Source organism: Eulemur rufifrons, chromosome 29 (genome assembly GCF_041146395.1).
Source record: "Eulemur rufifrons isolate Redbay chromosome 29, OSU_ERuf_1, whole genome shotgun sequence".
Taxonomy (NCBI): domain Eukaryota; kingdom Metazoa; phylum Chordata; class Mammalia; order Primates; family Lemuridae; genus Eulemur; species Eulemur rufifrons.
In genome coordinates, this window is record NC_091011.1 from 52,557,166 (window position 1) to 52,576,458 (window position 19,293).

At 34.7% G+C, this 19,293-nt stretch overlaps 1 protein-coding gene across 2 annotated transcripts in view; it reads left to right on the forward strand.

Moving 5' to 3' along the window:
• SEMA3D (semaphorin 3D) overlaps positions 1-19,293 on the forward strand; it is a 202,284-nt gene that overhangs the window by 107,544 nt on the left and 75,447 nt on the right. For both annotated transcript variants that reach the window (XM_069461870.1, XM_069461871.1), the window contains exons 4-5: positions 9,971-10,033; positions 18,159-18,278. In XM_069461870.1, coding sequence (XP_069317971.1) covers positions 9,971-10,033; positions 18,159-18,278 — 183 coding nt within the window. The remainder of the gene's footprint in view (positions 1-9,970; positions 10,034-18,158; positions 18,279-19,293) is intronic.

The following is a 19,293-nucleotide window of genomic DNA, read 5'->3' on the forward strand; positions in this document are numbered from 1 at the left end:
TTAAGAAGTAAAATTTTCTTTGTGATACTACCTTAGAATCTCTTTGCTATAATACAAACTATCCAAGGATAATTTATATTTTTTTCAGATTCTAGACATTATGGTATTGAAAGTGAATGAAGAAAAGAGAGAGAATATTTCAGGGAAAAATCTGTTATATAAATAGAAATTAGAAGATTTATAAAAATCAGCTTCTGAAGTCCAACAAATTCTCATTGCTTGTGTATCTTTTTATAGCATTTACCTGCTCACAATAAAACTAGTTTTCTGAAACTTATCATTAGTATATTGCTTTATCAACTAGGTAGGATGATACAACTCAAATTATAATTATATGACTTATAATTAATAGCTGAAATGTACAACTAAACCATTAATATATCTTTTGGAGATTTGCATTCCTTTACAAAGAGGGAAAAATGTTCAATTGCTATTTTAGTGTCAAGTCCTTAAGACGAAATTAGAGTAGAAACTACTAAACTATTGTATTAGAGTTGAAACTATTAACAGCAGGTTATTTAAAACAATGGATCAAAAGTAGAGACTGGGAAAGACTTTGTTTAGCACTAAGTGCTCCTTAATGCTGCCTGGACACAGTGGCTGCATCCTGTATGGTTTCTTCTCACTCTGTTATCTCCCAGGGATATGCAGTTACTCTGTTTACCGAGCTGTCTTCCTGACTCGGATCTGAGCACCTCAGTTCCACACCTTGCCTGGCTTACAGACGGCCCTTCATAATTATGTGTCTAATGAACAAATAATTGAGTAATGAACAGTATCTGTCAGTGCTGACTTTGAAGCTTTCATTTAGATTTCAAAAATGATATTGATATAAAGATTGATTTTACATTTTGTCCTTCCTTAAATATCTGCTTCCTTTTAGAAGCATCAATGAATATGTTCAAACTCAATTTTGGAGACATCCTTTATCCCATAATTTACTTTAACTCAATCTCCCAATACCCTGGTTTGAGGCTAGAAAGAAAAAAGTAAAAGCCTATGATGATCTCTCCCCTCTTTAGTACTCATTTTTACTAAATATGAAAAAGTTCTATTATTTTCTTTTTTATAATATTAATACCAATAAGATATGAAGCTCTGAACAAATCTATAAATATGTGTCCTAAATTTGTTTCTAAAATGTGATTAAATCCATCATCTAAAGCAGAAGAACAGGATCTGACATGTTGACATAACTCAAAGAAATATTAATCTCGACTGGAGATCAAATAAAATGAGTTAAAGATTTAACCAATTGATGAATCTTGGATATGTATTCTTTGTACTATTTTCAGCCTAATGATATAAATTTTTCCTTTGTAAAATCGCTATAATAGTTCGGAATCAGCAAGTACAGAATTTCAGTTTTACAAGATGAAAAAATGTTTATACCCCCATATTATCCTGAATTAAAAAAAAAAAAAGTTCTGGGGATTGGGTCACATGGCAATGTGAATATACTTAAGATTATTGAATTGTACAATTAAAATGGTTAAGATGATAAATTATATGTGATGTGTATTTTACCACAATTAAAAATAACAATAAAAATTGAATCAGTAAGAAAAAACTGAGAGGATACTTTGAGTTCATAAGCTCAAATATGAATCAAAGACTTCATAAATTCAAGATGTTATATTTAAAGGAGAAAAAAAATCACAGTACAATACTTTTGTTACCAATGTTTAAAAATAAACAAAAAACAAAAACTTGAAGAAACTTTCAAATTTCTGTTTGACTACAGTGTTTTATTTTTCTTATTCATTTATTTAGGACTTCATAATTCTGGTTCCTGACTGACTATTGTCATTTGGTCCATGTACGGCACATCTTGATGTATCTATTTATTAACTTACATTACTTACTTGTTTTAAATTATGTATTAAATACCTGAAAATTCAACATCCATAAAAAAAATCTAGAATCTTTTAAATAATATGTTTCTTGTCACCAACTCATCCTCACCTCCTACCCCATGTTGCGTAACAATTATTCCAAATCGATCTACATATATATATACATATATATGGAATATATATACTTAATTTTACTTCTTTTAACTTTATTCTAAGGGGATCATGCTGTTTTTAATTTAGGGAGGTATTCTTTTTTCCCCTAATAATGTATTGCTAAGAGCCCTCCATATTGCTTTTCGTTATTGTAGTTCATTGATATATGACTGCTGGCTGTTATTTAAAACTATGTACAAGCATGAAAATAGTGATTTAAACCATTTCTGAATAAATAGCATTTTTAGATCCTTATCATGAATCACATTGAAGTTGGCTCAACACTTGAGCCTACTGCCAGCTTAACCACCCTGTCTGTGTATAAATTTGAATTGTAATTGTGGGTTTTCTAAATGAACAACCTTGCTTCATTTTAAAATTTCAATAATTCCATTGTGTCTGCCTAGTATGAGAGTTTTGAGTGCTTATCTCTGTTCTTCTTTATTCAGAGACAAAAAAAAAAAAAAAACCTAAAATTTCACCATGAAGATCATATATAAACATCGGTGACTTCTAAATCCTTTGTTAATTCCAGGTTTAACAATTCTCTTTCAGTGTATTCCCTCAGGATATTTTCTTTTTGCTTCACCCATTAAAACGTTTTCTGCTAACATTGGTGAGAAACATAATGAAAGTTTGTCAGGAACTCTCGGAGCGCACATTTTAAGCAACTCAGAGCTTGCTTTTCTTGTTTCTTCTTGCCTGTAGCTTAACAGAGTATTTCTTTCTGTAAGCTAATGGAGTCACATAACTGCTTAAACTTTGTTTTGTAAAAACTTCCTGATGGAATTCCTAGACTTTGTTAAAAAACAAACAAAAAAAAACAACTTTCTGATTAATTCAAAACTGTTAATCATAATTAAAAACTACCAATCAAGGACTTTGGTGTGTTTGACTTTAACCATTTGTCCCAATAACATTTATTATGTAGTACTTGAGACCCCCAGTTCAGGAGACAGATAGACTTGGGGTAAAATTGTGGTTCTGCCATGAACTAGTTTTGTAGTCCTTGACATGGTATTAAAATGCTGCATAACCAAGTTTTCTGACTTGAAAATGAGGAGAGTAAATAGAGCCATCTCATAGGGTTATTGTGAAATTTAGATAAGATAAGGCTTATAAAATATTTAGCTAAGTGACAGATACATCTGAGCTTCATGCATATTAAATATTGTCAACAAATTCACACTGATCTTTGGCTTGGAGTGATAACTTATGCATGTGACAGAGTGCTGTTTCCAACATCTCATCTCACATGTCTATGATGCACCACCACTCTGAGTAAACACAGAAAATCAAGGCAAATAGAGCCTCTTATTTAGGCACATGCTAATCTGACATTCTATTGACATCACAATAGAATGTATGGTTCTCTGAACATAATTTATCTATTATTACATACATTAAAAGAGATACTAGAATATTAACATAAAAATGGATGGTCCTCTATACTTTTCTTTTAGAAACTTTTCAGGGTGGCTTTGGAAAATATTTAAATTTAAAAATTCCCACAATAGCTCTAATGACATGCTTAATATCTCTCCTTCAATTTTTTTTTTTTTTTTTTTTTTTTTTTTTTTTTATTTTGTTTGTTTTTCAGCTCATCAAGGGGGTACAAAAGATCAGGCTATATACATTGCCCATGCCTCCCCATCCCCCCGAGTCTGAGCTTTAGTTGTGTCCATTTCCTAGACAGTGCACATCACTCTCATCATGTAGGTGTGCACTCCTCCCCTCCCCCCACCCCATCCCCCCCCCCCCCGAGAGAACTTCAAACATGTCCATTCCCCAGGCAGTGCGCATCGCACTCATCAAGTAGGTATACACCCATCCCTTCCACCCAGCCCTGACCTCTGTCCAATACCCTATTGGTGTGAATCCCAAATGTGCTCTCAGGGAAACCAGTTTGCTGGTGAGTACATGTGGTGCTTGTTTTTCCATTCTTGGGATACTTCACTTAATAGAATGGGTTCCAGCTCACTCCAGGAGAACCAAAGAGATGCCATATCGCCATCATTTCTAATAGCTGAGTAATATTCCATGGTATACATATACCACATTTTGCTAATCCATTCATGAATCGATGGGCATTTGGGTTGTTTCCACATTTTTGCGATTGTGAATTGTGCTGCTATAAACATTCGGGTGCAGGTGTCTTTTTTATAGAATGACTTTTGTTCTTCTGGGTAGATGCCCAGTAATGGGATTGCTGGATCGAATGGTAGGTCTACTTGAATCTGTTTAAGGTATCTCCACATTGCTTTCCACAGGGGCTGCACTAGTTTACAGTCCCACCAGCAGTGTATGAGAGTACCTGTCTCTCCACACCCACGCCAACATGTATAGTTTTGGGACTTTTTGATAAAGGCCGTTCTCACTGGAGTTAAGTGATATCTCATTGTGGTTTTGATTTGCATTTCCCTGATGATTAGAGATGTTGAACACTTTTTCATATGTTTGTTAGCCATTTTTATATCTTCTTTTGAAAAATTTCTATTCATGTCCTTTGCCCACTTTTTGATAGGGTTGTTCGATTTTTTCTTACTAATTTTCCTGAGTTCTAAATAGATTCTTGTTATCAGTCCTTTATCTGATGTGTAGTATGCGAAAATTTTTTCCCATTCTGTAGGTTGTCTATTTACTCTTGTGACTGTTTCTTTGGCTGTGCAGAAGCTTTTTAATTTGATCAGGTCCCATTTATTTATTTTTGTTGCTGCTGTGATTGCCTTAGGGGTCTTCCTCATAAATTCTTTGCCTAGGCCAATGTCTGTAAGAGTCTTACCTACATTTTCTTCTAGAATTCTAATAGTTTCTGACCTAAGGTTTAAGTCTGTTAACCACCGTGATTTGATTTTTGTGAGGGGTGAGAGCTGTGTGTCCTGTTTTAGTCTTCTACATATGGATATCCAGTTTTCCCAGCACCATTTATTAAATAAGGAATCTTTTCCCCAGAGTATGTTTTTTTCTGCTTTGTCAAAGATTAGATGGCTATATGAGGATGGTTTTATATTTGGATTTTCTGTTCTGTTCCACTGGTCTGTGTCTCGGCACTTGTGCCAGTACCAGGCTGTTTTTAGAACCACAGCCTTGTAGTAAAGTTTGAAGTCTGGCAAATTAATACCTCCCATTTTGTTTTTGTTGTTTAATATTGCTTTTGCTAAACGGGGTCTTCTCTGATTCCATACAAAGCGTAAAATTATTTTTTCTATGTCTGTGAAAAAAGATGTTGGTAGTTTAATAGGGATTGCATTGAATCTGTAGATAACTTTGGGCAGTATAGACATTTTAACAATGTTGATTCTACCGATCCATGAGCATGGTATGGTTTTCCACCTATTTACATGTTCTGCGATTTCCTTCCTCAGAGTTTCATAGTTCTCCCTATAGAGGTCCTTTACTTCCTTAGTTAGATATATTCCTAGATATTTTATTTTCTTTGTTGCTATTTTGAAGGGTATTGAGTCCTTAATTTGGTTCTCCGTTTGACTGTTATTGGCGTATATGAATGCCTCTGATTTGTGTGTATTGATTTTGTATCCTGAGACTTTGCTGAATTCATTAATCAATTCCAGGAGTCTCTTGGTTGAAATCTTGGGGTTTTCTAGATATAACATCATATCATCAGCAAAGAGTGAGAGTTTGATCTCTTCTGTCCCTATTTGGACTCCCTTGATTCTGCTTTCTTGCCTGATAGCTCTTGCAAGGACTTCCAATACTATGTTGAAAAGTAATGGGGACAGTGGGCAGCCTTGTCTGGTTCCAGTTCGAAGTGGGAATGCTTTCAGTTTTTCCCCATTCAGTATGATGTTGGCTGTGGGTTTGTCATATATGGCTTGTATCATTTTTAGATAGGCCCCGTCTATGCCTATTTTTTTGAGTGTTCTTATCATAAAAGGGTGTTGAATTTTGTCGAATGCTTTTTCTGCATCTATTGATAGTATCATATGGTCTTTATTTTTGCTTCTATTTATGTGATGAATTACATTTATAGATTTGCGTATGTTAAACCATCCCTGCATCTCTGGGATGAAGCCCACTTGGTCGTGATGGATTATTTTTTTGATAAGCACTTGGATTCGATTTGCTAGAATTTTATTGAGAATTTTTGCATCTATATTCATAAGAGAAATTGGTCTATAGTTCTCTGTTTTAGTTGCATCTTTTCCTGGTTTTGGTATTAGGGTTATGTTGGCTTGGTAAAAAGTGTTGGGGAGAATCCCATCCTTCTCTATATTGGAGAATAGTTTATGTAGGATGGGCACCAGTTCTTCTTTGTAGGTATGGTAGAATTCAGGTGTGAACCCATCTGGTCCAGGGCTTTTCTTTTTGGGAAGGTTTTTTATTGCTGTTTCGATTTCAGATCTAGATATCGGTCTATTTAGGAATTCTACTTCTTCCTGGTTGAGCCTGGGAAGGCTGTGTGTTTCTAGGAATTTGTCCATTTCCTCCAGATTTTCTAATTTGTGTGCATAAAGATTTTTGTAGAATTCATATATGGTATCCTGTATCTCTGTGGCATCAGTCGTGATTGCTCCTTTTGTGTTCCTGATGGAGGTTATAAGAGATTTTTCTTTTCTGTTCTTGGTTAGTCTAGCCAGAGGTGTGTCAATTTTGTTTATTTTTTCAAAGAACCAACTTTTGGTTTTATTAATCTCCCTTATGGTTTGATTGTTGTCCTTTTCATTTAGTTCTGATTTAATCTTAATAATTTCTCTCCTTCTGCTGGGTTTGGGATCGGTCTGTTCTTCCTTCTCCAGCACTTTGAGTCTATTCATTAGATTGTCTAATTGTAAGTTTTCTGTCTTTTTGGTATAAGCATTTATGGAAATAAATTTTCCTCTCAGGACTGCTTTAGCTGTGTCCCACAGATTTTGATAGGTTGTATCTCCTTTGTCATTTAATTCAAAAAATCTTTTGATTTCCGACTTGATTTCTTCATTTATAAAATGATTGTTCAGGAGAAGGTTATTTAGCTTCCATGACTTTGAGTAGAAGTGAGGATTTCTGTTAGGGTTCATTGTTACTTTTATTCCACTGTGATCTGAGAAGATGCATGGTATAATTTCTATATTTTTAAATTTTTTAAGGCATGCTTTATGACCTAAGATATGGTCAATCTTGGAGAATGTCCCATGAGCTGATGAGAAGAAAGTATATTCAGTGGTTTTTGGGTAGAATGTCCTGTAGATATCAGTCAGGCCCATTTGATCGAGAGTTGTATTTAAGTCCACTATTTCTTTGTTTATTTTTTGTTTGGAAGATCTGTCTTGAACTGTCAGTGGCGTGTTAAAATCTCCGGCTACTAACGTGTTGTTATCTATCATTTGGTTGAGATCAAGTAGGGTTTGCTTTATGAATCTGGGTGCACCTAGGTTGGGTGCATATATATTAAGTATAGTTATGTCTTCTTGTTGAATTGTACCCTTCACCAGTATATAGTAACCATCTTTGTCTTTCTTTACTTTTGTTGATTTAAAAACTATGTTATCGGAGATTAGAACCGCCACGCCAGCTTTCTTTTGGGTTCCATTTGCTTGGAATATTGATTTCCATCCTTTTATCTTCAGCCTAAATGCATCCTTGCAGGTTAGATGAGTTTCCTGAAGACAGCAGATACTTGGCTTATATTTTTTTATCCATTGGGCCAGTCTATGTCTCTTGAGTGGGGAATTCAATCCATTCACATTTAATGAGAGAACTGATAGGTGAGACAGATTGCTTTTCCTCAAGTTGGGTTGAATTTCATTGATCTGTTTTCTCTCTTGAGCCATTATGATAATTGGGTTTTTATATTTATCTCTTGATTAGTGTTACATTCGAGGGTCCTTCTTGTGCTGGACCATGTGTAACTCTGTTTTGAGTACTTCTTGGAGAGCTGGTCTTGTCTTGGTGAATTCCCTAAGTTTTTGTTTATCTGAGAATGTCTTAATTTCACCTTCATATATAAAACTGAGCTTAGCTGGATACAGGATTCTAGGCTGGGCATTATTCTGTTTCAGAAGAGTGAGAATGGGGCCCCAATCTCTTCTTGCTTGTAAGGTTTCAGTTGAGAAATCTGGCGTGATTCGGATGGTCTTTCCTTTGTATGTTACTTGATTCTTTCTTCTTACAGCTCGAAGAAGGGCCTCTTTAGTGGATATTTTGGTCAGTCTAATGACTACATGACGTGGTGTCTTCCTATTTGGTATGAATCTCCCAGGGGTTCTTTGAGCTTCTTGAACCTGTATATCTAGAGATTTGGCTAGGCCTGGGAAATTTTCCTCAATTATATCTTCAAATAGTTTATTCAACCCTTGCTTATTGTCTTCTTCACCCTCAGGAATGCCGATTACTCTGACGTTAGGCTTCTTCACATAATCCCACATTTCTTGTAGACTGTGGTTAATTCTCATGTTTGTTTGCTTCAGCTCTGTAACTGACTTGTTTAATTGGAACGTGTTGTCTTCGATCTCTGAGATTCTTTCTTCTGTTTGATCTACCCTGCTCTTGAGACTTTCCACTGTGTTTTGTAGCTCCTTGAATAAATTCTTCATTTCCAGGAGTTCAGTTTGATTTTTCTTCAGAATTTCAATTTCTTTGGTGAATTTTTCTTCCAAGTCCTGGATCTTTTTTGTGGTTTCTTTATGTTGATTATCCATTTTTACTTGCATGCTGGTCAGCGTGTTTATGATCCATGTTTGAAATTCTTCCTGTGACATGTTGCTATTTGGAATCTGGTTTGTGTTAATTGGTGGTGAACTAGTAATCCTCTTTGAGGGTGAAGTTTCAGCTTGATTCTTTATACTTCCAGAGTTCTTTCGCTGAGCCCTTCCCATCTGGATGAATCCTTAAGATTCCTTCTTTCAGCTTTAGTCTGGAAAGGGGCAGGCCGTGAGCGCCAGGTAAGCTGCCTCCTCTGTCGCTAGGGGGAGCCTTTCGCGTGTTGTTCAGGGTTTTGCTACCTCCGCTGGGGGGGCTGCTTCTCTTCCTCTCCCGAGGTGGTTTCCGTCTCTCTCTCTGCGAGAAAGACAGTGGATAGGGGGAGGGGAGCGGCGCCCTCGTTCGCCCAGCGCCCCAGCTGCTGCAGTTCCCGTGGGCGATGGTCCTCCCCGCCCCAATGTCCGCAAGGTCCACGCTCAACTCTCTCGTGACTGGGGAACCACTCAGTGTTCACACAAAGGCTTAGCTCCTAGTCGGTCCGTGGACTAGGGAAGGGAGCCGCCCGGTACCCAATCACTTCACCGGGTTTAGGGTGCAAAACCCAACAATGGCGACCGCCCGTCTGCAGCACTGTCACTGGGGTTGAACGCTCAGCGACCGGCAGAGGCCAGAGGAGCCGAGACCGGGAGAACCCAGCCCCGCCCAAACGAGACAGATCGGCGTCTGCTCGAGCCGGGAGGGAGGCAGCCCCGCCGCCCGCGTATAGGAGACAGTTGCTAGGCGCCTCAGCCGCGCACAGCGCACAGCGTTCTAGGGTCCCAAATGCCTCCCGCCAATGTCTCCTCTGCAGAGCTCACGTCTCCCGCGGCAATTCTGCGCCGACTTTGGGCAAATCCCCAATTGAGTGGGTGTGGAGGTCAGAGGGGGAACAAGATGCTTTCCTGTGGGGCTGAACCCACCCCACTCTCTGGTGGGGTGCGTACAACCGTCCCGCGCTCCCTTCTCTGATGACCCTCCGCACTCTCTAGTTTTTCGCGATGTATTTCCCGATCACCTCAGTCCTTTCTCGCTCTCTCTCTGTCCCACGCTGATTCTCCGTGGGTTCACACCGCCGTTCTTGTGGGGGAGTGAACCTCTAGCGTTGTGGCAGTCCGAGACCCATGCCTTCCACTCCGGGAGCACGAATCCAGGAGGTCACCACCATTCCGCCATCTTCAATCCCCTCTCCTTCAATTTAACACATATATTCCTCTAATTAGAATTGCAGGATGTCAAAATGTTTTAGATATCCAGAATATAATATACCTTGAAATGTTTTACAGATTTTTTGGCCTGCTGCAAAGGAACGGGTCGAATTATGTAAATTAGCTGGGAAAGATGCCAATGTAAGTATCAAACTTTAAAAATTATCTTTATGAAACTGGTACTGATATAATAGTAAAAATTTGTATTAAATTTTATTGAATTAATGGCATTAGTGTATTATTTTTTAAGAGTAAATTAACACATACTCTGTAAAGATTAATATAGTATAAAATATTTCTATCTTGCCAAAAGCAGTGCTATTATTCACAAAAAATCTAGAAATTTAGAAATACTGTACTTTCTAATGTATTAATTCTGAATATCATGGTTTCTTCACAAAAATGATTATAGGCACATTAGAATATTCCAAAATAAACCATCTCAAAATATTCTATTTCTAGGAATGTATTTTTTTGTTTATGTACCTGTATTTTATAAATGTACACAAAACCATTAGTTATTTCACCATCACAAAGATACAATTGATATTTAATTTCATTTGAGTTAAAATTAAACTTATAGCACCTGGAGGAATTCTTTTATATGGTGACATTGTAGAGATAACAAAAAGAATTGGTTGAGAATAATGACACAACATTGTGGCATTACAATCAGAAATAATTACTATAAAAGTCAATAATAGTTACATGAAACAACAAGATATATAAGGGTCCTAATATAAACTAGTTTAAGCTACCTTAAGGACCAGCCAAAAACCTTAGAGAGGTATGACCAAACCATTTTTCTTTGGTGTGGTCCTGTCTGGATTGCATTTACACTATCCAAATTGTCCTGCATGCTTCCCAAAATTGTTACCTGATTTGTCTCCAGCAATGACAGAAGAGTGCTGTGGCCCTGACTACCTTCTCTACTCATCTGAGTAGTCTGATTTAGGCCACATGCTCTGTGTTCTGCCTTGACTTCTTGCACTGTGATAATGTGGAGAATTGCTATTTTTCTGCAAAATAAGTCACATCCTGCATGTAACTCAAGATGAAAAGAAGTTCAAACCTTGGGCAGAAACATGGATATCTTGAGGCTTCTTTTGCAACATCTTCTAATTTTACCTCAAACCACAATAACACATGAGTATTAAGCTGAGAAATGCCTTAATGTTTAATAATAACAAATTGTTGTAGTACATGAATGCATAATTAGATGTAAAAACTTCTCTATGAATGTGATAGACGTAAAACAATATGACATGTGATGCTCAGAAGACTAAGAATCTGAAACAGGTTAGTTCATTAATTTACTCAACAAATATTTTTAGAGAACCTAAATAAGTGCATAAATGTGTTTATGAAACTGATAAGGTATCTATGCTCATAGAGTTTTCAATCTAATTGGGGCTACAGATATTACTCAAATGATGACATACTAAGTAATAGTACTACAAGATAAAATAATCAAAATGAAACAAAAGCTTGTGGTTATGCTTGATTTTGTATTCAGTTAGTATTAAACAGGATCCTTTCAGGCACATTTATGTTAGTAGAAATATATCAGGAAGTGTTAATATCAAATGCAGTGGGAAACAGTTTTTACATTTATTTCACTAGAAATAAAAGAGATTAAACTTTTCTAGAATACATTCTTCTTCCTCACGTGGCTTTAATATCTTCACCCTATTCAATATTCCAACACTTAATAGGTGCTGTAAAAGCATCAATACTTTATTGAACTCATGGGGGAAAAATGTTTTGGTTATGAGAGTTTTCAAAAGTATTTGGTTGAATGAACAGTAGAAGCATGGCATAACGATATGAACATTTTTATATGTGTTGCACCAGTATTAAGTGTATGGTAAGGAGGCAAGAAGGAAAAGGATGTTTTCAAATGACTCCAATAAGCTATGGTCAATTTTCTGATGGAGTAGAATGAGAGATAAACACTCAAGGTGAAACAATCAGTGAAGGTTTAAATTGTGACAGCGTTCTCACTTCGCTATGTTCACTAATTCTAGTTATATAGTAACTTAATTGCTCTTCTTATTAAAGCAAAGGGTGATAAACTATTCTGGAAGTTGTATCTTTGAGCATGTAGGACTCTGTATACAGAACATATTTTTCCAATTCAGTTATATTTGTGAACTAATAACCACCTCTAACTCTTAAACACATCTGCTGCTAACCCATGACTAGAGATTTGTGGAGTTTTTCTCTTTTTACTGAAGACTGTAAAGTTTCATGTTGAATCATGTAGGGATAATACAAGTCTTCATCTCCTCATTTTTAATTTGTCTTTTTTTTTTATTCTTATTTCAGCATATTGTGGGGTGGCTAATATTTTTACAGCAATTACCACATTCAAGGAACTGCTTTCAGTGCTTTACATTTATAATCTCATTTAATTCTTACAACACTATATGCTAGATTTTGTTAGTTTTCCCTATTTTCTGGATGAGAAAATTAAAGTTAGAAAAATTAAATGACTTGCCCAATATTACCACATCTGGTAAATAGTGAAACCAAGAATTGAATCCAGAAGTCTTGCCCCACTATCTGTGCTCTTACATAAAACTATAAAATCTACATATAAAGTCTAAAAGCCATATCCCTCAAAACATTTCACTCTTTAATATCACCACAATGTAGATCCCCATTCTGAACAACATTGTATATATTTTATCCAACATACTCTGTGGTTTTATTGACATCTTTTATTACCTTTGGCATTACCCTCCCTCCTCCCTTCTCTCTAGTAATTTTTACCTACTTCCCAAGAGTGTGTTTAGGATTAACAAGTGTTTGGAAAGACTGTCTCTTTACACAAAGGTACTATATAACTGAAAAATAGTGAATTATTTACCCTAATGAAAGTTAGCTAATTGGGGTGGAGAGGCAGTGGAAGATGAGGAAACAAAAGGAAATTATTCCACTTTTTGAACACAGTCCCCATTTTAATCCAAGGAAGGTAAGAGGTGACAAAAAGATATGTGGTAATATTTTCCTTCCCTTTAGAAGAAAGATATCCAAAAGAAAGTCTAAAGAAATGTCCTTAGTTCTGAGTATATAAGTGTGGGTTAAACAGCTTAGTGTTGGCAAAAGAAAGCACAGGGCGAGGGCAGCCTCAGCTGTGTTTGTCAGCTTAACCACAGAGGTGCACAGCCTTGTCAATGGAGACAGTGCACAGAGTTAAAGGATCTTCCAGCTACAGAGTTCTATGATTATATTCTTTTTTTTTTCACTCTTTAAGAAAGTCTAAAACAAAGTGTTCATTGTAGAAATTTTGTAAGTTATATACAAGAAAAAAAGGAAAACAAGTCATTTGTAAATACCTCCTCTCTCATGAACACTACCCAGAGATAGTTGGTGACATTTTGATGTTTATTCTTCTATCTTATCTATTTACTATTTTTCAGAATGAAATCATTGTATATATAGCCCCTTAAAACATTTTTTTTTTACTTTGCAGATTGCCGTGAGCATTTTCCCATGTCATTAAATTTCTTTTTATAACACTACTTTTAATAGCTACACTGAATTCCCTTACACATTATTTTGTCAATCCCCTATTGTTGTAAGTTTGGTACATATCCAATTTTTACCATTGAAAATGATGCTGCACATGAAAAGACTTACATATAAACATTGTGAACATCTCTGTTTATTAAGTAGACTTTTACTGGTTAAGGACATAAAAATTTTTATACACATATTGCCAAATGGCCCCCCAAAAAGTTTATGTCTCATATGCTCTAAAGAGCAGTGCAAAATAATGAGAGGGTATATTTCCCCATGCCCTTACTAATCTCAGATACAACATGCAGTTAATGTTTACTACAAATGCATAGCAATGAATAAAATATATTTAATCTTTGCTAATGAAAAGAAAATTTTTTTTTGCTGTTTTAGCTTGAAATTCTTTCATTACTACAAATACTAAATATTTCATAGAGTTGCAAATCGGAGTTTTTAATGGTATATCCCTACAATCTGCTTATTTTTTTTTATTTTGGTGTTTGCCTTTTTCTTACCAATTACATATTTATAAAACATATGTACATACACATATATGTATACATATCTAACATATATGTACAGTATATATATAGTATATTATTACTTGTGTTTGCTCATAAAAATATTCTTTCTCAGTTATCTTGTTTGATGTACAGACTTTTAAATATTTAAATAGCAATATTTCTCAATTTTTTTTAAATATTCTCTTTTGCCCTTTTACTATAACTCATTATTGCTCTGTAATATTTTCACTGTTAAATCCATTTTAACAGTTAAATCCATTTTTAAGAGAAAAAACATAATATTGGATTTTTGTATATTTATTTTAAAGTGTTGACAAATTTTAAATATTTTAAACATTCTAAGACCTAAACAGATATCTCTGCACACTGGATTCTGTCTGAGACCTTCTTGGCAATGCTCAAAAAATGTTTGATGATCACAATATTCTGCAAAATACACTAAAAATAAAAACAGACCAGATTCCTAAATCATAAGTGTCTTCCCATATTTAACCTAAAAAAATTAAAATTGGCAACTGCAAGTCAGTTATCAGAATTACCTATAAAGCTGAACTGGATTTCACTGGACTCTATGTCTTGAAAATTACAAGTACTTATGTTTTGCTGATATCTCTCCAGGTATCTGGGGGAAAACTAAAATTCTAAGTGTTAATGCATAGACTAAAACATATTTGTCCTTTCTCCAAGTATGAATTCAGCTTTATATTTGTCTTATTCAATTATTTGTCTATGAATGGATATATATGATAGATAAAATATTGAAACATCTACTGTTACATGAGAGAATTAAAAAGTTGATGCTTGTTTTTGGTTCTCTCTCGCCCCCTCCCCTTCCTCTCTTTTTTTTATTTTTTATTTTTCTCATTCAATGGGAGTGAGGTGGGGCAAGTGGGAAGGGGAGTAGGTAGGTGGAATAAGGAAAGGAAGGAGAAATTCAATACTTTTCCTAAGTTGAATATATTACCTGATTGTGTGGTCACATGCAACAATTGCCATTGTGGACAATGGCTGACAAATTAGCCAGCTTTCAGGGAAAGTTAAAAAAGCTGCTTCTCAAAGTTATCTTTCTTCATGCCTCAGGGAATTACACTACCATTAATAGCCATGCAGGTCCCTAAGTGAATTAAATCAAGTTAATTATTGATCTTGCTATTTAAGCAAAACCTAGAAGCTTTGTGCATGAAAAGAAAACAACACATTATGCATTACAAGGGAAGTCATTGTAAAGTTTTTGCAGCAAGAATTGTTTGGCTTTAAATATCTACCTCAGGCAATATTTAAAGTAGGAGACATTATCTTTTACTTCTGTTCACAGGTTTCTTTCCCACAGGCAACCAGTGCCTTTCCATGGCCTCTAGGCTGCTTAGAGAACTACCCTCTATCAATTTTCTTTTTTTTCTTTTTTCCTGTAGCCAGTATTCTGTTGATTGACAAGGAGGTTGCTTCTAGTCCTTTGCTATTACAGAGAGTGCTGAATATATACCTTTGCATACATATCTTTGTACACATGCACAAGAATATCTGGAGAATAAATTCTTGGAGATTGAATTCTGGGTCAATTGAGCTGAACTGACATTTTTTATATTGTGTCAGATAATTTAAGATTCATCCATATTTCGTTCTATTCCATGTTAATCCAATCAGAGAGAAGGGAGGAATTTCATAAATTCATCCTAGGTAATGTCTAATCAAGTCAGGGAACTTGCATAATAGGTTATGTTCCAGGGCTAGCTGTATTTTAATAAAATACTCCTAGAAAAGTTAAATGATATGAAATATTTTAGGTGTGATTCAAAGCTTTTTAAAAAATAATCACTAAAATTATATCTCCTATGTGTATAAAATTTCATGTTGGGACTTATTTGCCTTTTTAAACAGGGCTGTGTCACTCATGGTTTTTAATCTATCTGACTCCATAATTTATAATCTGGAAAAAGGGAATTATTTTATTTCTTTTGGCAAGTATTTCTTTTGGAATTTTGCCTTCTAAATTCTATGGCTATTTGGTAAAACTGAGCTTTTGAAAAATGATGAAATTACTTGCAGTGAGCCAGTCCCACGTCACTGTAGCCATATAATTTTACTCTTCCCTGCGCTACATACAATTCCTTGTGTACCTTCTGTCCTGTTATGAATCTCTTTGTGGAGGAAAGACCAAGCAATGTCTTTTCGGTGGGCATGAGTGAGCAAAGTATAGGCCGAATAATATTAAAACCTCCTACTCTAGCCATGAAGCCATCATTTAAATTTGTATGGTGATTATGTAGATTTTTACACTATTTGTCTTAGCTTTTCTCATATGACTATGTCTCCACTGTTTGTTCAAAACCATTAGTATGATATATTTACCTCTGAGTCAGGTTTTCATTTGAGTTTTCCTAACATAATGTTAAATAACATGAAGCTAGTTCCCTATGGTGCCTTAGTGCAAATAGAAAATAAGTTCTCGTTATCAGACAATTTGATGGGAAGGTGGAAGACTTTCCTTTATAGAATGATCTAATATGATTTTGTTAAACAGGACAATTTGCCAGAAAATTGTCTTAGTGATTATAAAATTGTTATTTCTTAAGAGTCTATATAATTAACATATAAAAATGTATAACAAACATATGAAAATATTCAAGATAAAAAATATGTCTGCTATGTGATTTGCACATTCTTAGATATGATGTCTTTTTGGAGCATATAACCTAAAGCAACTAAATGCAGGCTGCTGTTACAGTGCTGAATCTTCCTACCTGATAAGGAAACATTCTTTACCTGTGTGGTTTACCGAAGGACCAGTACTGAGATTTCGTACCATCATAAACAACTACATACTTTTTCATAAGGAAGAAGAGAGCAGAAGACTCAATGAGTTAAATGTAACATTACTCTGTGATAGATTATGCTTATTTTATTAACTGGGATCTAAAAATTCTGAGACATAAAATTCCAAACCAGCTGGGTGAAGGAAGAACTAGAAACTAGAAAATCTGTAGCACAGGTTTGCCGACATAGCCGTTCACTGTAAAATCAGAGCAGCTGCTAGTATATTGATATTTTGTATAGGTCAAAATCTGGGTAAGGAATAAACAATTATTAAATGTTATTTTATCTCATTTAATCTGTGTTACAATAATAACAATCCTATCAGTTAAATCATTGTTTGGCTTTTTAAAAATTTTATTTCATTCACCCTACCAATTAGATCATTGTCTTTTTGTTTTTAAATCCTCCTGAGAATCCTAAAAACAACAGTGACCATTAGGTCAATGGGTGACTGGCGAGGAAACCATGGCCACTTGGGCAGGGAGAAATTGAACTTTTTCCAGTGGTTTCATAGGTTACCAACTTAGTAAACACTTGCCTATCTCCTGGGTAGAGTCAACCTAGAATAAAAATGTGCTATAGCTGAGTGTTTTCTCAGGAGTCTTTGGACCATGAAGCTATGGTTCAAAAATTGCATTCAAAGATAGAAAATAATTAAGTTCTAAAGATAATGAGGATGTAAATAAATATTTTTAGGTGTAAGCATATGCAAAACAAGAAGAAATATGAAAATCTCACCAAAAAGTTTGATATGGTATAAAAAATTTTCCATGAGAAAAACAGAAGAGACTATTGGGATCAGCAGGAAGTAATCTAATTCTTAAAGGCTGTGTAACATTTGAAAATAAATGGAAATAAGTGGTAGGACATTCTTGTCAATAAGAATAGAGTACATGTATAAGAATACACATCTGTGTTCAGTGTTTTGTTCAGTGTAGCTGGGACAGATGATGTTGGCAAATAGTAGTAGCTATATGGGATAGATTACGTGGCAATATAAGAACATGATGGATTTTGTTTTCTATGTACTTCTTGAAAGAAAGATCCAGTCTCTACAAAAAAAAAAAAAAGTATGGATGTCTATTTCATATTCTGTTTATATCCATTTTCTAGGCCTCATTGAGTACCACCATAGAGATTTGCTGTCTAATTAACTTACTTCTGATTAGTTCAAAAGTTTTGTAACTTCAAAAAACTTAAAAGTCACTCTTGTAACTCACAGTTTCTATATTTGTCTTACCTTTTTTCTAAGTCAGATGTTTACTTTAGACATTGCCCACAAATCTTTTTTATTGATGATCTTATTTTTGATTATTTATCTACTTAGAAAATAGGTGGTATGAAAAATAATATTTCAGAAACATAAATTGTTTGTTAATACTCTTAATTTTTATGTCCAATAGACAGAATGTGCAAATTTCATCAGAGTACTTCAACCCTATAACAAAACTCACATTTATGTGTGTGGAACTGGAGCATTTCATCCTATATGTGGATATATTGATCTTGGAGTCTACAAGGAGGTAATATAATAAAATAGCACGAAAAAGATAATTTATTGTAATATCTTGTTACTTAATGCCTATGACATAAAACAGGTAGACTTGAATATAAAGATTGAAACGTATAGTTTATGAACTGTGTAAGAACCCATGTTCATAACCATTTTATGAAACGTGATTTTCACCATACATTTTATCAACCTAATAAATTTTTTTCTATAAAAAGTTGTTTTTAGTGAGATAATAAAAAGTAATAGTTCAAAATGTTGAAAGGGCTTTTCTTCTATGGGGTCCATGTAAGTCTTTATTTTCTCTTAAGTTCCCTTTATAACTATATATAGTGAGAAATAGTATGTTGCTGTTGGTAAAAAATCCATTTCCCATAGATCTTGCAATGGAAATGAACCTTATAAATGATTTCCTCTTTCCCATCCAATAAAATTGACCTGTTATGTTTGTTTACAATAGTGGACACTAAGTAAGAATAATTTTTTAATGAATAGTCAGTGTGCTAATGACTATTGGCACACTGAACTCATTGTTTCTGCTGGAGCAAATTGACATAGTGGAAATAAAGGATGTATTAATTAGAAGTAATGTATTCCAGATAACAGTGAGCATTTATTTTAATAAATGAGAAACATGCAGATTTTAGTAATATAGTTTAGAGGACTCTGTGTTTTGAACTTTTATGCACTTTTCATGAATTATTTCTTTAAAATTTCACAACATTCTTAATGAAGTTAGTACCATTGTAATTCCCAATTTACAGGTTAGCAAAAATGGAGTCTTAATGGAATAAATAACATGCTAAAATCGCCCAACTAATAAATGGTCTAGCGACAAATTGAATCAAGGTGGCCCATCTCTAGAGCAAGCACGCCCAACTGAGTTTTAAAATATGTGCCCGAAGTTGTTTCTTTGTATGCAGTATCATCCTCATGTTTATGTATGTCTTGTGTTGCATTACAACTTTGCAGTCAACAATGGACCACACATATAACATTGGCCCTATAAGATTATAATACCATATTTT